The 17,400-nt window shown below is 51.7% G+C and overlaps 1 protein-coding gene across 30 annotated transcripts in view; it reads left to right on the forward strand.

The window, feature by feature from the left end:
• Nucleotides 1–17,400, forward strand: part of CACNA1C (calcium voltage-gated channel subunit alpha1 C) — a 740,665-nt gene that overhangs the window by 647,009 nt on the left and 76,256 nt on the right. For all 30 annotated transcript variants that reach the window (XM_028829106.2, XM_028829113.2, XM_028829112.2 and 27 more), the window contains 8 exons: nucleotides 819–925; nucleotides 4,057–4,144; nucleotides 4,654–4,761; nucleotides 5,935–5,987; nucleotides 6,302–6,448; nucleotides 7,825–8,026; nucleotides 9,852–10,010; nucleotides 10,610–10,720. In XM_028829106.2, coding sequence (XP_028684939.2) covers nucleotides 819–925; nucleotides 4,057–4,144; nucleotides 4,654–4,761; nucleotides 5,935–5,987; nucleotides 6,302–6,448; nucleotides 7,825–8,026; nucleotides 9,852–10,010; nucleotides 10,610–10,720 — 975 coding nt within the window. The remainder of the gene's footprint in view (nucleotides 1–818; nucleotides 926–4,056; nucleotides 4,145–4,653; nucleotides 4,762–5,934; nucleotides 5,988–6,301; nucleotides 6,449–7,824; nucleotides 8,027–9,851; nucleotides 10,011–10,609; nucleotides 10,721–17,400) is intronic.

Here is a 17,400-nt window from a genome sequence, read left to right on the forward strand (position 1 = left end):
GCTGGGATTCCAGCCCAGGCCGCCTGGCCTCAGAGCCTGTGCTCTTAGCCACGGAGCCTCATAGCCCCTCTGATCACACAGTTTTTTGCCCTTAAAAAACTCCAGATGCAGTCTAGAAGCAAGACAGGAGAATTGAGTTTAGAATAGTTGGCATCAATCGTCAGCACCCTTTGAGGCCAGGAAGGGGAGGTATGCTAATTGCCAGAGTCACCACTGGAACTTCTCACCAGGCACCAGGGTGACCAGCTGGCCTAGTTTGCCTCAGACTGAGGAGTTTCCCGGGATACAGGATTTCTGGTGATAAAGCAAACCTGGGCAAACCAGGATGGCTGGTCACCCTCCTGGGCATGCCCCCCCACCCCCGCCCCACTCCCTGCAGATGCCCGGTGCTCTCAGCTGGCCTAAGGACTCAAGCATTCAGAGAAGCAGTCGGGACATGTGCTCCCAGCCCGAGAGCATCAGGAAAGGACCCTACAGGCCCGAAGCCATGGACTTGGGATGTGGAACAGCGGGAAATTAGAATGGGATGGTGGGGCCCACGTGAAAAGGCTTTGAATGTAGGACTAAAGAGCCTGGCATGGCCTGGCAGGTGCAAGGAGCCACCCAGAAGTCCTGGGCTGGGAGATTCTTGGGCGATTGTGTGCATGGTGGCAGAACTCGTTTCTCGGCACCATATTGCCGTCTTTGTCCTTCCTGTTCCCCGTGGATGGTGCTTGGGACTTGCCCAAGGAATGCTGTGGGAGGAAGGGGTGGTGTGAGGGGTCTCTGGGCTCGGGCTAGGGCCACTCACACTGGTGTTTCTCTGTCCCTCCCTGCAGATGACTGCTTACGGGGCTTTTCTGCACAAGGGCTCCTTCTGCCGGAACTACTTCAACATCCTGGACCTGCTGGTGGTCAGCGTGTCCCTCATCTCCTTTGGCATCCAGTGAGTGGACCCCCTCAGCCCACGACGGGCCATGCTGCTAGCAAGGGGTGCCAGAGAGGACAACCAAACCCTGGAGGGCCCGCCTGCAGGGCCACCGAAGTGTGATGAGAGTGGGGTGGGGCCTCCGAAGCTGTACATGGCGGCTTTGAGTTCTTGGATCCGTGTCCTCGGTGGTCTGACACTTGGGGCGTGTTGATCAGGCGCGAATATGTTTAAATACCTGGGTTTTGCCATGACAGGCGGGGCCAGGCTCAGCTATTAAGAAACGGTTGTCCCCAGGACCTTCCTGCCTCCTCCACCACGGCCCCAGTGCCCTAGGCTGACCTTCAGCAACCCGTAGTCTGCCACTGCCGTGGCCTCCCCTGACCTGGACCCTCTTCCCTTTCTCTCCCCTCTCTCTCCAGCCAAAGCACCTCATGTATGAGTGTATGTGTGAATGTGTATATATGTCTGTGTAAGTGTGGGGTGTATGTGTGCATGTGTGTGTATGTGTGGGGTGTGTGTATATGTGTATGTGTGTTTGTGGATGTGTGTATGTGTGTATGTATGCGCTTGTATGCATGTGTTTGTGGGTTTGTGTCTGCATATGTGTCTATATGGGTGTGTATGTGGATGTATATGTGGATGTATGTGCATATGTGTGTGTGTGTGTGTGACTGTATATTTGTGTCTTGTGCGTGTGCGTGTGTGTGTGTGTGTGTATGTGTGTGTGTGTTTCGTTTCACTGGGCTGGGGTACAGTCTGGGTGTGAGTTCTCAGAGCTCTCCAGGTGACTCCCCTGTACAGCCAAGGTTGCAGACCTCGTTCAGGTGTGGAGGATCTGATTACTAGTTTCTACCAAGTTCTAACAGCTGATAGTGTGAATCCTACACTTTAACTTTCAAAGCACTTCCACATACACGTTCTTCTATGGTCCTCACACACACACAGCGACGGGGGAGACATGGCAAGTGTTATTATCATCATTGTATAGATGGGAAATTTGGGGTTCAGGACATCATGGCACTTGCTCAAGGTCACACCTATGGTAGAGAAAGGCCTAAGTCCCATGGTTCCTAGATCTCTCCTCCCAAGCGTGTTTTCATGGTCGGCTGAGATCATGCAGGGACCGGGGCCTTGGGAGAGACCCTTGTCTGTGATCATCAATTATATTACCCCGTATTTTCTGCCTGGGAGCCTACAAGTCTAGATTTGAATCCCAGCGTGGCCACTCAATCACTATTTAACCTTGAACGAGGAATTCTTCCTCTTCAGCCTGTGTGTTTCCCATCTGACATTTAAAGCCCTTCCGTTGTAATTCAGTGCAAGCTGACTCCCTCCCAGAGAGACTGTAGGAGAGACAGTGATAGACAGGAGTGGCCTTTGCTTCTCTTGGAATAAAAGAGCTATGCACCAGAGAAATCGGATCTTTCCGCCAGCCCCTTCTTGAGCACATCATCCTGACCACACAAAGCATGAAATCAGCACTTGCTGGCCTGCCATTCATTGTTTAGGTCCCAAGGCAAGTATGAGGCTCTCTAAAAGCTTGAGAGGCTGTCTGAGGTAGTTAGCCCGTGAGGGTTAGGATGTACTCCACGGCTGCTCACCGAGGTGGTATGGTTAGTAAGCCCCACCTGGGTAGGACGGACAGCTCCAAAAACCATCCAGGCATCTTGCTCAGGGGCCTGTCTCCTGCTGTCTCCATCGCACTGGGGAAAAGCAGTTTCCTGAGACTCCAAGAAGCTCTGGCTTGGCCTCAGCATCCCAGGAGTGTGGAACCTGTAGTGCAGTGTAGGAGCCAAAGGGCCTTCTGAAGGGTCACTGAAAAATCAACCGACAAGAGAAAGGTTAATTGGAGAAAAAGCATTCACATTTATTTCACGTGTATACACAGAGCCTTCAGAATGCAGACCCAAAGATACAGGGAAAATTGTCCATTTTTATGCTTTGGTTCCAAAAAAGTATGGACAGCCATGTAGAAATGTGACTGGACAAGAAGGGTAGGATCTAACGTGAATGGACTGAGTGGGGAACCCAGCAAGGCCTGTCTCTAGGTTCTTCGCCTCTCTGTGAAGCATTCCTTCCTTCTGGGCTGGCGACAGGATCCTGTCTGCAATAGGAGTCTTAGGATCTACACTCCCACGTGGTAGATCTGAGGATTTTTTTATGGCCAGTTTTTATACAGAAAAGCAGAGGGAAAATTTAAGTAATATTTTTAGGTTGTGTGGCTGGCTTTGAGGAAACGGGATTCTGGGTTCTGGCTTCTTGACCCATCTTGGAGAAGGGGGATTCTAGTGTCTATGGCTAGCCTCGGAGGAGAAGGGGACTGAGACAGGAGGGCAAGAGAAGTTCAGAGAAAAACTTGTGCTTCCGAGACTGCTTCTAAGGCAGTCATTTCGGGGTGGTGTTTCCTGAGCCCCAACAGTAAAGCCCACCCTTCCTTGGAGTCCTGAGTGTGCTCTGGGTGGGTTTTAGGTGTAGGTGCCAGGGGCAACTGTCTAGGGTATGTGTTTGGAGATAAACACTACGAAATCTCCTCCCCATGCCCATCACCTCCAGCCACAAGACCCGAGATCCCACCATTAGTACGGCATTCCTTTAAGTGTAATGATGTCTTCAGCAGGCATCATGATAAAAGGTACCATTTAGGCAGTTTATCAAGCACACGGCTAGGTGATTTACATGGAACTCTTATATAACCCTTGCAGAGACCTTCTGAGCTGATTACAGACCCATTTTACAGATAAAGAAACTAGAGCTCAGAAAATTGAGGAAATTTGTCCTCAGTGCCTTGGCTAGCAAGTGCCTGTGCTGGGCTCTGAATTCCCATGGCCTCGCTCTGGATTTCTTCTGTGACACTGTGGGTGCCCCTGCAAGTAGCACAGTACATTGCTAATGACCTGCGTTGAGCCACTTTGCGTATTATTTATTCACCCAAAGGAAAGCCCCAGGGTTATAGGCGAGCTCCAGGCTCTCACGGGGTGGGAGACAGGAGTAGAGAGTGGTCCCAGAATGCAAACGTCCCCAAGATGAGCTTTACATTTTCTCAGGTTTGCCTGGGATTCACCTGTCAGGACACTCCCTTACCACATTATTTTTGCTCCCCCCAGAAACAGGAGGAGCTTACTACCCTGCCTGTTTCCCTCTCCCAGGTCCAGTGCAATCAATGTCGTGAAGATCTTGCGAGTCCTGCGAGTACTCAGGCCCCTGAGGGCTATCAACAGGGCCAAGGGGCTAAAGGTAAGTTGAGGGCATGGGTAGGGAGGCTCCGGCCAGCCCACTGGGGAGTGGGAGCTCCACAGAGGTGAGGGTTGGGTTGGAAGGAGGAGATGATGGTCAGGCCAAGTGGCTGCCATGTGGGGTCCTGGACACTGGTACCACTGCATGTCCCGGATCCGTAATGAACAGAAGAGTAACAGAGGCAGTCATCCAAAGTGTCTTCCCTAAGCAGAACCAAAGGGAGATCCCATGAAAGCCCTGGGCCCCTGCGGTGCCGCCATCCCTATATTCCTTCTACTGTAAGATGGGAGGTTAGCAGGGCTTTTGTCCTTGTAGTCACAGAGAGCCCAGTGGGGGCCTTTGCATCCCATTAGGGTCTGTCACTTCCCATGTGACTCTCGGAGCATGGCTTTGCCCCTCTCAGCCCAATGACTCCCGCTTGTGGCAAACGGGCTGCCCCTGCTACCTCCTGGAAAGGCTCCGGGCATCTCCTGAAGCCACGTCTCTCTCCCCTTCCCTTCCCACTGCAGCATGTGGTTCAGTGTGTGTTTGTCGCCATCCGGACCATCGGGAACATCGTGATTGTCACCACCCTGCTGCAGTTCATGTTCGCCTGCATCGGGGTCCAGCTCTTCAAGGTAAAGTCTGGGCTCCGCTGTGGTCCTGCTTCCTCCCCTCCCATCAGCATTCCCCGGGAAGGGAGCTGGCAGATACTGGACGAACAAGACAGTGGCCTGGGCCAGACTTGGCCTGGATGTAACCTCCACCTGCAGCCCAACTCCAGCTTCAGACCAGGGGAGGGAGGCGCTAGAAGGAGGTATCGGGCCACCAGGCCAGAGGCCCCTCACGCTCTCCACTTCACCTGCCCTTCAGGTCACTGCCCTTCCTTCTAGAAAGAGAGGGAGAGGGACTTGCATCCTGTGGAAGCTCTGTGTCAGTCACTTGCTTAAAGCCTGCAGCAGTGACCTATTACCAACAGCATCACGTCCCTGCTATACCACCCAGCTTTCAGAGCCCCGCACCTGTCAAAGTCAGCTCCCGCTGCTTCCTGCAGCACCCCTCGGATACAACGAGGCCAGTGCCCTCCTTGGATTCTGGTCTTTTTTGTCCTCACCCTTTTAGTTCTGCTTTTCTCCCACCTAGAGCATTCTCCCCTGCCACCCCTCCACTGTGTAAACTCCCATCTAATTCATCCCTCTGAGTCCAGCTCCACTTCTCCCTCCCTGGCGAGACCTTCCTGGAGAGTACAGCTCCCATGCACCCGAGCTCCCGTTTTTGCATTGCAGGGCTACTTGCAGCACTGGCGTCTGTATTCACCACTGTTTTGTGCATGGGAGTCAGGCCCTGCGCATCTGGATTCTACACTTTTGTTTTTTTTGTTTTGTTTTGTTTTGTTTTGTTTCGTTGTTTTGTTTTGATACGAAGTCTCACTCTGTCGCCCAGGCTGGAGTGCAGTGGCGCGATCTCAGCTCACAGCAAGCTCTTCCTCCCGGGTTCACGCCATTGTCCTGCCTCAGCCTCTTGAGTAGCTGGGACTACAGGCGCCCGCCACCATGCCCGGCCAATTTTTTGTATTTTTAATAGAGACGGGGTTTCACCATTCACAGGATGGTCTCCATATCCTGACCTTGTGATCCACCCGCCTCAGCCTCCCAAAGTGCTGGGATTACAGGTGTGAGCCACCGCACCTGGCCGGATTCTACGCTTTTTGTCCCTGGCACAGTGCTGGGCTATGGAGGTGCTCACTAATTGTTTTTGGATTGACTCATTGATTACTGAACATCTCTAATACTCTGTTCTCTGCCTTCCAGGGAAAGCTGTACACCTGTTCAGACAGTTCCAAGCAGACAGAGGCGGAATGCAAGTGAGTGGAGGTGGGAGGGCAGCCAGGGCCACGGCCAGTCAGCCCCAGGAGGCTGGAGGCTTGACCAGAAAGGAGGGACAGCTCAGTTTCTAAGACCGCAGTGGCACCTGGACTTTTGCCTGTGTGTAATCTGGCCTCGCTGACACAATGTGTAGCATTTTTTTCTTCCTGAAGTTTCTACCCACTGAAGCTCCTGCCATGGCTGGAACTGTGAAGGTCAAGCCAGGCAGTCCCATCCCACCCAGCATTCAGGGTGACTGGCAGGCGTGAGGGAAGATGGGAGACCCCAGAGTAAACTGCTTCTCCTTTCTCAGGGGCAACTACATCACGTACAAAGACGGGGAGGTTGACCACCCCATCATCCAACCCCGCAGCTGGGAGAACAGCAAGTTTGACTTTGACAATGTTCTGGCCGCCATGATGGCCCTCTTCACCGTCTCCACCTTCGAAGGGTGGCCAGAGTGAGTATGCAAACCAAGGCCTCATGAACCCTGACCTTCGAGGGCCAGTACTGACTTTCCAGCGCAAACCCAAGTTTTGCTCATGTCCCGCACTCCTTCTGGAGGTCATGTTTACCTGGGTCCTCCCCAAGCAGTGAGGTATCTTTCTAGAACAACTCACAGTCCACTGTCACTGCTGAAACACAGACTTTTCCTTCTCTAGAAAGTGTCAAGAAACTCCCACCAAAAATGACCTTTTTTTAGCCCTCTTTCCAACCTCAGCATGAGCCACAATGTCAGAGGTCTCTGTCATTACCCTTATGGCATCTGGGAGTTGGGTGTGGGGAGAGCTTCTCCAGGTGCGGGCCCTGTGGTCACCATAAAATTCAAAATTACCACTCCCAGCGTGCCCTTCGTTGGGGTAAAGATGGCTGAGATATCTTTATTAACTGGACCCCGGTCTCCTTAGGAAAAGCCTTGCCTATATTTATAGAGGATAGTGAGAAAGGGATGGAGGCCTGGGCCCCACGTCCTCTGCTGAGGCAATGCGTTTGTGCCTAGAGCAGCCCATGGCCCTTGCACACTGTGTCACCTCTACCAGGCACCTTCCCATCAGGTCTTTATATCTTTGTATAGACACCTGTTTTTCTCCCAATGTGTATTCCAGTGAAATTAGAATCTGAAAGTCAGAAAATTCTAAATGTTTCTAAGTCAACAGCAATGCATGGATCTTAGGTGAGAGTCATCATTATCATGCGGTAAAATATAGGTGACAGAGAATAACCAAGTGCTGTGCAGGGCTACGGAGGAAGGCAAAGAGATAATCCCTGTCCGTGAAGAATAACAAGCTCCATGGGGCATACAGCCAGGCTCAAATGAATGGCATATGTATGTAAACTGCTTAAGTCTAAAACCAGACCTATTGGTGATGATCGGAGTAGCATGGGTCATGTGAGTGCTTTATCTAAGTGGATATTTGCTCTCGGAGAGATTTATTCTACATTCCCTCTAACATCCTCTGAGTCCATGCCAGTTTGCAAAGCTGTCTCAATATTTACCAATATTTCCAGTATTTGAAATCAATGCCCATGACTCATGTTACATTTAAATAGTTCTTCACAGTTTCAAAACACCTTCCTATACATTATTCTAACTTCCCTGCAAGGTAGGAAAGTCGGGAATTATTGTCTCCAATTTACAGATGAAGAATCTGAGTCTCAGAGAGGTTAAGAGCTTTGCCCAAGGTCACACAGCCAGTAAGTGGCCGAGCTGGGACTCCAGCCCAGAGCTGTCTCCTGCACCCTGATCCCTGGGATCCCTGGAGCAGTGGTGCCATCCTTCTGCAGAGGGGACCCTGCTTCTCCAGTTCCCTCTGTGGGACCTGTCTCCTCCTGCAGGCTGCTGTACCGCTCCATCGACTCCCACACCGAAGACAAGGGTCCCATCTACAATTACCGCGTGGAGATCTCCATCTTCTTCATCATCTACATCATCATCATCGCCTTCTTCATGATGAACATCTTCGTGGGCTTCGTCATCGTCACCTTCCAGGAGCAGGGGGAGCAGGAGTACAAGAACTGTGAGCTGGACAAGAACCAGGTAGCTTCCTAGGAAGGAGCGGAGGGAAGCGGGGCCCATGGAGGGAATGGCAGCCTGCGCCCACCCCGCAGAGGAGCTGCATCAGGGAGAGGCCGTGCATATACTGAGATCGTCTCTGCTTCTCAACCAGAGTGGGCTCTCGGTCTTTTTGAGGGACCTGTGCAAAAGAAATGCATATTCCCGCAAACCCCAGATCTGGCAAATGTGCTCAGCCGACAAATATCTATGAAGCTTCTACTTAAGGATACTCTGAAAGGTTTTGTCAAAAAACAAAAAATCCCATGCCCTATCTAGAAGTTAACAAGTTAGAAGGACCCAGTTGGGTCGGCACCATTGATACGGAGGAGAGAGACTAGAACTATGAGGGAGTGAGGGCTTTGGGGTGGGGAACAGGATGGCTTCAGGAAACCACTCTTATATGGTTTCTTAAGTAAAACCCAGAGGACTCTGTGGGAGGTGGGGGCAGGAAAGAGGCTTAAGTGGGAGTGAGATGGTGATGCCAAGTATCGTGACAGGTTCTGGTAGCCGTGGAGAGCTGGCAGTGCCATGGCTGAGTCAGGAAGCTGTTAGGGTGGGAGGTAGGTGTAGTGCCTCAGGTCTGTTCCCCAGCTCGGCTCCCCCTGGGAGGAGTCCGTGGGGAAGCACATCCCTGTCTGTGAATACGGAGTGCCCACGGGAAGGAACGCAGCATGGTGTGCCCCTTGTGACCCTCACCAGGCCAGCTAATCCCCTGTGGGTCTTCAAGTCTACATCTCAGGCGTAGACTCACTCTGCTGGCTACTGCGTGGACCCTGGATTGAAAGAAGACAGGAAAGAGGGGAGGCCAGTTAGAAAGTGGAAATGAGAGAGGATTAGACCCCGATCTAATATCAGGTTAATGATGGTAGCGATGGAAAGAATAGGAGGAGGTAAAAGCGTTAAGGCTCAGGCATTGGACAGCGGGGCTGAGGGTTTGAGAAGATGCCGGGGAGATTCCCCAGTTCCTGATCTGGAAGCCTGGGCAAAGTGCAGAGAAATGGACTGGCTCTTTGCCAGAGTCCCAAGAATCTAGTTAGCCCAGAATTTTCTTCCCTGTCAGTGAACTGTGTTTTTCCATCTTATGGACACTGGCAAATAAGAAAGATTGATTTAGTTGGCCAGGCTCAGTGGCTCATGCCTATAATACCAGCACTTTGGGAGGCCAAGGTGGGTGGATCACTTGAGGCCAGGAGTTTGAGAACAGCCTGGCCAACATGGCAAAACCCCATCTCTACTAAAAATACAAAAAATTAGCTGGACGTGGTGGCACGTGCCTGTAATCACAGCTACTTGGGAGGCTGAGGCAGGAGAATCGCTTGAGCCTGGGAGACGGAGGTTGCAGTGAGCCGAGATCATACCACTGCACTCCAGCGTGCTGGATTTAGGACAGGAAAAAAAACCGAGGAGAGAAGTACCCAAGGAAGGTCTGTAGCATGGGACGTAATCAGTGAGAAGCCCAGCTGTCAGTGGGTCAGCAAGCACATTCTTAGCGATGCCGACTCCCGGCTGAGGCACATGAAGGCATCACCAGGCGGAGGAAAGGAGATGTATGGTCCCTGCCTAGGACCTTGATATGGGGATTTGACAAGAAGGGGCTCTCTGCTTGATTAAGGGGGCCGTGGAAGAATCGAGACATTTTCCAAATAACATCTCCCACCTGTAAGTGAGCCAGAGCAGCCAATCTGATTTCTGGAGAACCCCACCCCGCAGTGTGTGGTTTCATTCACATCCCACACTTCTCTGCCAGCTCCCCCCACACCCTCCAGGTAACTAACCCCACTGTCCCCATCCTCCACCACCCTCCCAGCGACAGTGTGTGGAATACGCCCTCAAGGCCCGGCCCCTGCGGAGGTATATCCCCAAGAACCAGCACCAGTACAAAGTGTGGTACGTGGTCAACTCCACCTACTTCGAGTACCTGATGTTCGTCCTCATCCTGCTCAACACCATCTGCCTGGCCATGCAGGTCAGTCCAAGGGGGAGCACAGCCACGGTGCTGCAGGAGGGAGGCATGCCATGGGGATGGAAAGCGTAACGGAGCGGCAGGCAGCTCAGTGCATCGCCTTCCTGGCCGCCAAGGGAGGCAGCTGGAGAAAGACGAATATTCCCTGTCAAGGATGTGCTCCTCTCTGGGCCTTAGGGAAGAATCCATGGCACCCTGGGTTGATCAATGGAGAGAGGGGAGGAGATGGAGAAGGGAGGGAGTGAGCTGGACGCATTCGTTGTTGCCGGGAAGGCGTGGCGTGTGGAGGTGGGTTCTGCGTCCACCCGTCTTCAGGGGCAGAGCTTGTTCCCAAGCTCTTTTGAGTGCCGAAAGTCTCCATAAAGTCATCACAGCCAACTGGGGAAATGAACACAGATGTGTTCAGAGATGGTAGAGCAGGGAAGAGCTTGGAGTTCTCCTGAGTCCTCCTGACTGCCCACGGAGAGGTGGGTGGCCCTCTGGAGTTGGGTTTGAGGAAAGTCTTGCTGAGACAAGGGCCTCTGAGAAGGGTGGGCAAAAGGTGGGGAGGAGGAGAGACCTCCCTGCCCCGTGTTCACAGCTCCTCCCCTCTCCTGATGCAGCACTACGGCCAGAGCTGCCTGTTCAAAATCGCCATGAACATCCTCAACATGCTCTTCACTGGCCTCTTCACCGTGGAGATGATCCTGAAGCTCATTGCCTTCAAACCCAAGGTAGGCCTCTGAGAAAGACCTTTGATTCACAGGCGTCGGGGTGGACAGGACGGGGAGGTGGGGTGCAGGTATTGAAGGCAGAATCAGGGGAAGAGAGAAAAAGGCATCGGTGAAAGACCATCGCTGCTCCAATGATCAGAGCTCCAACTCCTCCACCTGCCCAGAGCTGAACCAGGCCAACTCCAGGAAACCCTCTCAGCTCTCGGTGTTGACCCTGGCTGGGATGCACAAGCTGCAGATTCCTCGCTGAGCTGAACCTCTGAGCCTCTCCTGGGAGAGGCAGGTGATGGTCTTTCTCCTATGTCCCATCCTCTAGTACATAACCTGTTATTAGAAGAAACTATGCCCATAGACTGGCAGACCAAACCTCTCCGGGCCCAGCCCCCCAGATCCACTCAGGCCTCTGTTCCACCCTCCTCCCATTTCATCAGCCACACAGACCAACCTCGTATAAAACATTCAGCCAGGGCTGGATTGGCTCAGGGCTCAGGGCTACAGCCTATGGGCACTCCTGTTCCCTGCCTCAGAGCTATGGCATTGCTGCTTACACGCTCTGGGGCAGGAAGAACAATTACCTGCAAATTTCTCTGCTTTATTCCTCGTTTGTAAGGGCAAGATTAGGCCTGCTCTGCTGAATGAGGCAGGGTCAGAATTCCTGTCCTTTGGATCATCTGTGCCCTTCCTAGCCAGTCACCCCCGCTGTCCTCAGTGGTGGAGGAGCAGATACTGCTGTGAGCCACACCTTCCACCCTGGGCCTCTGTAGATGGATCAGAATCACCGGCATCCACTGGCCGGGATTCACCACCAGGACAGCTGCTTCTGAGAGAGGCTATAAGAGCAACTGAGCAGCCCCCAGGCCACCGTAACACCTTTTGGAGAAGGATGAGAAGGAACGAGTTCTGGGAGCATCATGCGGTTGCAGACTTGAGACAACCTCTCCAGCTTTACTGAGCCTTCTCCTCCCTGCTTTAGTAGTTTTCCCAGATGCAACACAGATCAACAGGAGGCCAAGAGCTGTATTTTCTATTTTCATTCAAGTTTTCACTGGTCTGAAGATTAACTGGGGGTGGGGGAAGGTCCGGCTTGGCCTTCGAATCCATGTTCGTTGAGGAGATATCCATAGCCTTCTTTGCATGAATACTCACACTTTTGATTCCGTATCATGTGCTACACATATATCATCGCATGTCATCCTCAAAACGTCCCTATAAAGTGGGTATTAGCATCCCTCTGTAGAGGGGGGGAAGTGAGGCTCAAACAATGAAGTGCCCAGTATTAATTGCTCCACTACTAAGAACTGGCAGAACGGAGACTGGAATCTGGCACCTCTGACTTCACTGTATTTTCCACCACACTGAGGTTAACTAGCATTTTCCCAAGTCAAGTGCTGTGCGGGTATTTTTCAGGAAGAAGGAAACAAGCTTGGAAGGACTTAAAAGGCAAGACAGTATTCTTACAATGCAGGTACTTCTCTCGCTCAAAGAGTGCCTGGGGATCCCAGCTGATTTTCATAGAGTAAGGCTCCTAAAGGACATCCTTTGGTGATAGAACGGTGGTTTCCTGCCTCCACCAGAGAAGCAAGTACACTCTTTTTCACCTTCCTGTACAAGTCCCATTTAGGAGGACAGATCTTGTCCTGACCTAGAGAGGACCCCTGGGTTGCCCTGACACCTTCCTTAGGGCACACGGTGTCTCTGGCCATGCATGGCCCTGTTCCAAGCCCTGCAGCCCAGGAGCTCTGACAGTTCACCACCCACAGCAGCATGACCAGCTGAGGCTAGGAGTGCAGTCACTGCCGAGCCGAGCCTCAGTCTCGGGTGACATCCTCTCAGTGGGAAAACTGGCGTCGTTTTCATCCAGTGTCATGAGACATATGGTTTAAATATTTCAAAGCCTTGAGTCATTCCACAATTGACTCAGATGTGTTTCTGACGATGTCTGAGGCAGTCTGGAGAGCCTGCAGTGGACTTTCTGAATCATGCCTCCTGAGCACGGGAGACATACGGACAACCTTCCCTGGGAAGTGCCTGAAATTGACACCTGCGGGAGCTTCGGTCTAAAAGGCACTCCACCTAAATCCTGCAAATCAAGGAACAAGCCAGTTTCCTAGGAATTAACCATTGCGGGTGGTCTAAACCATAAAGTGCCTCCTAATTTCCTCTGTCCCTGGTTTTCTATTGTGAGAAGATGGGGCAAGATGACAGAGACTTTTACCCAAGAAGAAGGAGAGCCATCCTGGGGCCATTTGCATTTCACACTCCTATGGTGTAAAGAGAAAGGAAAATGGATCTTTCCCTGTGAATTTCCCTACAAGGGCTCTGGCAAGAGGGGGATAAACGTGTCCACCCAGTTGGGAGCATCCTGGAGCACAGCTGGGTCCCTGGATTCTTTCTGAGCTATGTTCTTCATTCACAAATAGACTCCAGGAAAAGCAGCTCCAAAATTTAACCAAACTGGAAAAACCTGAAGCTCTGGAAGAAATATTCAGCTGGATCTGGCCCAAGAACCAGTGGCTTCTAACCATGACCTGAATCCATGACAACTTTCATTTCCCACCATTAACTAGGACTCCGTGCTGCACTTTTTATTTCACCGGCGTGCTGTTTGTGCATGACCCAGATGAGCATCAGCATTTGCTGTGAAAGGACGGCTAGGAACCAAGGATGTCAAAGACAGTCTGAAGTTGTCACTGCTTATGTTTCGTCTCTGCAACTGGCTGGTTGGTTGTTGCATCAGCCAGTCAACTTATATTCTTGCTTCATTCTTTCATTGTTTTCATGGTCATGGATGTTCCCAATTTCTTCATTTCTGTGTGTTCTCCTCACCACTCCATAGAAAATAAATTTACTCAAGTAAGTCCCTGCCTAAAATCTAACCATCCCACTCCTTAAATTCATACTCTGTTCACACATTAAAAAAAAAAATCACACAAAGAAACTAGGGATCAACATAAACCAGTTTAGATTGAGTCGGTCCCCCACAAAGCCTCAGGAACCTGCGGGGATGGTTTGAAGAGAGTGAGGTGGATCATGGCAGCATTGATTTGAACAGTGAACAGTGATCCAGAAGGACCTCCTTCCACAGAAGGGAGAGGCCACGACCTGGAGATAACCGGATGTCCCCTGCGCCCCACACGATGGTGCAGGACCAGGTTGGGCAGCATGAAAAGTGCTGCCTGGAATATTCTGAAGGTAATTAAATAACTGGATTGTTCTATCATGAACTGATGCTTGTCAGCAAAGACAGGAAAATAAATTTTAAAGATACTGTTATAGATTTGAACTGAAAAATATGCAATGTCTAGGGAAAAAGTCTAATAGAAATGGCTAAGATCTCTACAGAGAAAATGATAAAATTGAAAGGAATTCAAGAAAAGCTGATAACTGAAGACATCTGCCACGTTCCTGAATTGGAAAGCTCAGTATTATTAAGGTATCATTTCTCCTCAAACTGATCCATAGGCTCAATACCATTCCAGTTAAAACTCCCAGTTGCACTTTGCTGGAGGTGAGAATGGCAGAAGAGGGAGCCGCACCGCAAATCCTTTATGGCCAACAGGGTGAGGCTGGGTGGTCCTGAGGCTTCAGCCCCTTTGGGCAGCTCCGACGTCACCAAGGAGGCAATGCACAGGAGCCTGGCGCGGGAAGCAGTGTCTGTCTCAGCTACTCCACTGTCAGCTGCTGTTAGTGGGAGTGATGATGTCACTTAGTTGCCTGAGGTTTGCTGTCAAGGATGTCTCAGCAAGGGCACTGGGGGAGGAGGAGCTGCAGGAGGCAGTGAGTGAGAGGCTGGGCTCCAAGCCTCTCCTCCTCAGTGGAACATGGTGTGCCCAGGAAGCCAGGGGTTCACCCCATGGAAGGCTCCTAACTCGTCCCCTCCCCACAAGCTCCCACCTGGACCATGGAGGGGTGAAGCAGCTGAGACTCGCCTCTGCCCCTCAGCTGGAGCCAGCCCACACAGGGAGCAGCCAGTACTCACCTCCCTGAGAGGAGGATGCTGGAGAGGCCTTGACCCTGGCAGCTCTCTGGAATCAAAGTCTCAATCTCCCTTTTCGGTTTTCTCCCATCCTGAGAATGGTCCAGAGGGGAGAGTGGACCCAGAGTGAAGGCACTCGTTGGCCCTTCTGATGCCCTGCTTTCTTTTTATTTATTTATTTATTTATTATTATTATACTTTTAAGTTCTAGGGTACATGTACATAACGTGCAGGTTTGTTACATATGTATATTTGTGCCATGTTGCTGTGCTGCACCCATCAACTCGTCAGCACCCATCAACTCGTCATTTACATCAGGTATAACTCCCAGTGAAATCCCTCCCCCCTCCCCCCTCCCCATGATAGGCCCCGGTGTGTGATGTTCCCCTTCCCGAGTCCAAGTGATCCCATTGTTCAGTTCCCACCTATGAGTGAGAACATGCGGTGTTTGGTTTTCTGTTCTTGCAATAGTTTGCTGAGAATGATGGTTTCCAGCCGCATCCATGTCCCCACAAAGGACACAAACTCATCCTTTTTTATGGCTGCATAGTATTCCATGGTGTATATGTGCCACATTTTCTTAATCCAGTCTGTCACTGATGGACATTTGGGTTGATTCCAAGTCTTTGCTACTGTGAATAGTGCCGCGATGAACATACGTGTGCATGTGTCTTTATAGCAGCATGATTTATAATCCTTTGGGTATATACCCAGTAATGGGATGGCTGGGTCATATGGTACTTCTAGTTCTAGGTCTTTGAGGAATCGCCATACTGTTTTCCATAATGGTTGAACTAGTTTACAGTCCCACCAACAGTGTAAAAGTGTTCCTATTTCTCCACATCCTCTCCAGCACCTGTTGTTTCCTGACTTTTTAATGATTGCCATTCTAACTGGTGTGAGATGGTATCTCATTGTGGTTTTGATTTGCATTTCTCTGATGGCCAGTGATGACGAGCATTTTTTCATGTGTCTGTTGGCTGTATGCATGTCTTCTTTGGAGAAATGTCTGTTCATATCCTTCGCCCACTTTTTGATGCAATCTACTCGTCTGACAAAGGGCTAATATCCAGAACCTACAAAGAACTCAAACAAATTTACAAGAAAAAATCAAACAACCCCTGCTTTCTTGAATAAGCATCTGAAACCTCAGAAGGCCTGGCCCCTTTCCCACCAGTTCCCAGTCTCCACTCTCCTCTTTCTGTCTGGGCCTCCTCAGCCCGGTTGCTTCAGCTTCATGAAGCCAGATGGTTTCTCTCATCCCCCCTACCCTTTCTTCTGGTGATTTTCTGCCAGAAGTCGACACATACATAATGGAGCCCCTCTCGACTGCGTTAGACAGTCTCTCGTCCTGGCCCGAGTGAGTTTCTCCCACTATCAGTTACCCCAGCCAACCCTGGCTTTCCCCAGCCGGTGGCCGCGGCGAGCACCCAGGCCCTTTCCCTGCAGACTCTTTCCCACCCAGTGAGTCTTGCCGCTGCGGGCCCCCATAGCGTGTGTTCCAGTGAGCCATGGGGCATCCAGACACTCTTTTACACGGTCGATTGGACTTCTGTCTAGATTTCGCCATTAGCATTTTACTGCCCTAGTGACCCTGAAATCTGAGAGCCCTGAGCCCCTCCAGGTTCTTAGCTGATCCCCTCTGGGGTGCAGAGCCTTGTCCAGCTGCTGGCCAGACTTGCCGCCTCATGGCCTCCATGCCACTTCCAAAGTGGGGACAGCCTCCTCACCACGGCTCGTCTCCAGCCTTCCTGCCGACGCCCTTGCCCTGCCCGCTGGTCTCTGCTGGGCCCGGCAGGCCTTACCACAGCCAGGTAAGTCGTCTGGGGCTGTGGCTCCTGCCTGTCCCCACACACAGAGGATATGGCTGGCATTTTCAGAGTATCAGCTAAGAACGGGGCAGTAGTTCAGTTGCCACAGTCTTGTCTGCTTTGGGGGCTTCTTTGAAGCCCCCGTTATCTTTCAGGAAAGAGGAAATGAAGGCAGTGAAGCCTTGGCCTTGGCTGCTTCTCAGAGAGTAGAGAGACAGAAAGAGGAGAGGTTTCTTCAGTCCCCCGCCTGTTGTCCTGAGGAATCCGTCAACGAGGCCCTGGGCACTTCCCTAAACGAGGGTGAGGGATGAGTCAGGACTAGTCGGTAGCCTGGTGAATGAGATGCTGCCAGAACCAGAGCTGCTCAGGACCCTGGAGGTCAAATGCTGCCTCTCATTGGGGCCACCCTTCATAGCACAGCTCTGGGCCAGCCTTGCCCCGGTCTCCCTGGCACAGGTGCCAGCTAAGCTATAGGGAGAGCCAGGAGGCCCTGGAATGGTCCTCCTAGTGGCGGGCACCCTGGAGTTCCTGTGCCAAAACCAGCCTGCTCTGCATTGTGAAGGCTCTGAGCTGACAGAGGCTATTGCTGGCCTTGGACTTTCCACACCCAGAGGCAGCCCTCCTCGTATCTAGTGTGCCCATGTGGGGCCAGAGATCCCGTGGCTTCCAGAGCAGTCTTTTCTCTGCAGGCTGTGCTGTTCTTAGGACTGGTTTCTGCTCGTAGGAATGATTCTTGGCCCTGACGTAGGTGGGCACAAGCCCTGCGGAGGGGAGAAATCTTTGGGGATACCCGGAGGATGTGGCTCAAATGGAAAGGTCGTCACCAGCCACCTTGTTTTCACTGGGCTTGTGTCAAAAGGCACTGATGAGAGCTGGGTTGGGGCTCTAGGTTC

Source organism: Macaca mulatta, chromosome 11 (genome assembly GCF_049350105.2).
Source record: "Macaca mulatta isolate MMU2019108-1 chromosome 11, T2T-MMU8v2.0, whole genome shotgun sequence".
In the NCBI taxonomy this organism is placed as follows: Eukaryota; Metazoa; Chordata; class Mammalia; order Primates; family Cercopithecidae; genus Macaca; species Macaca mulatta.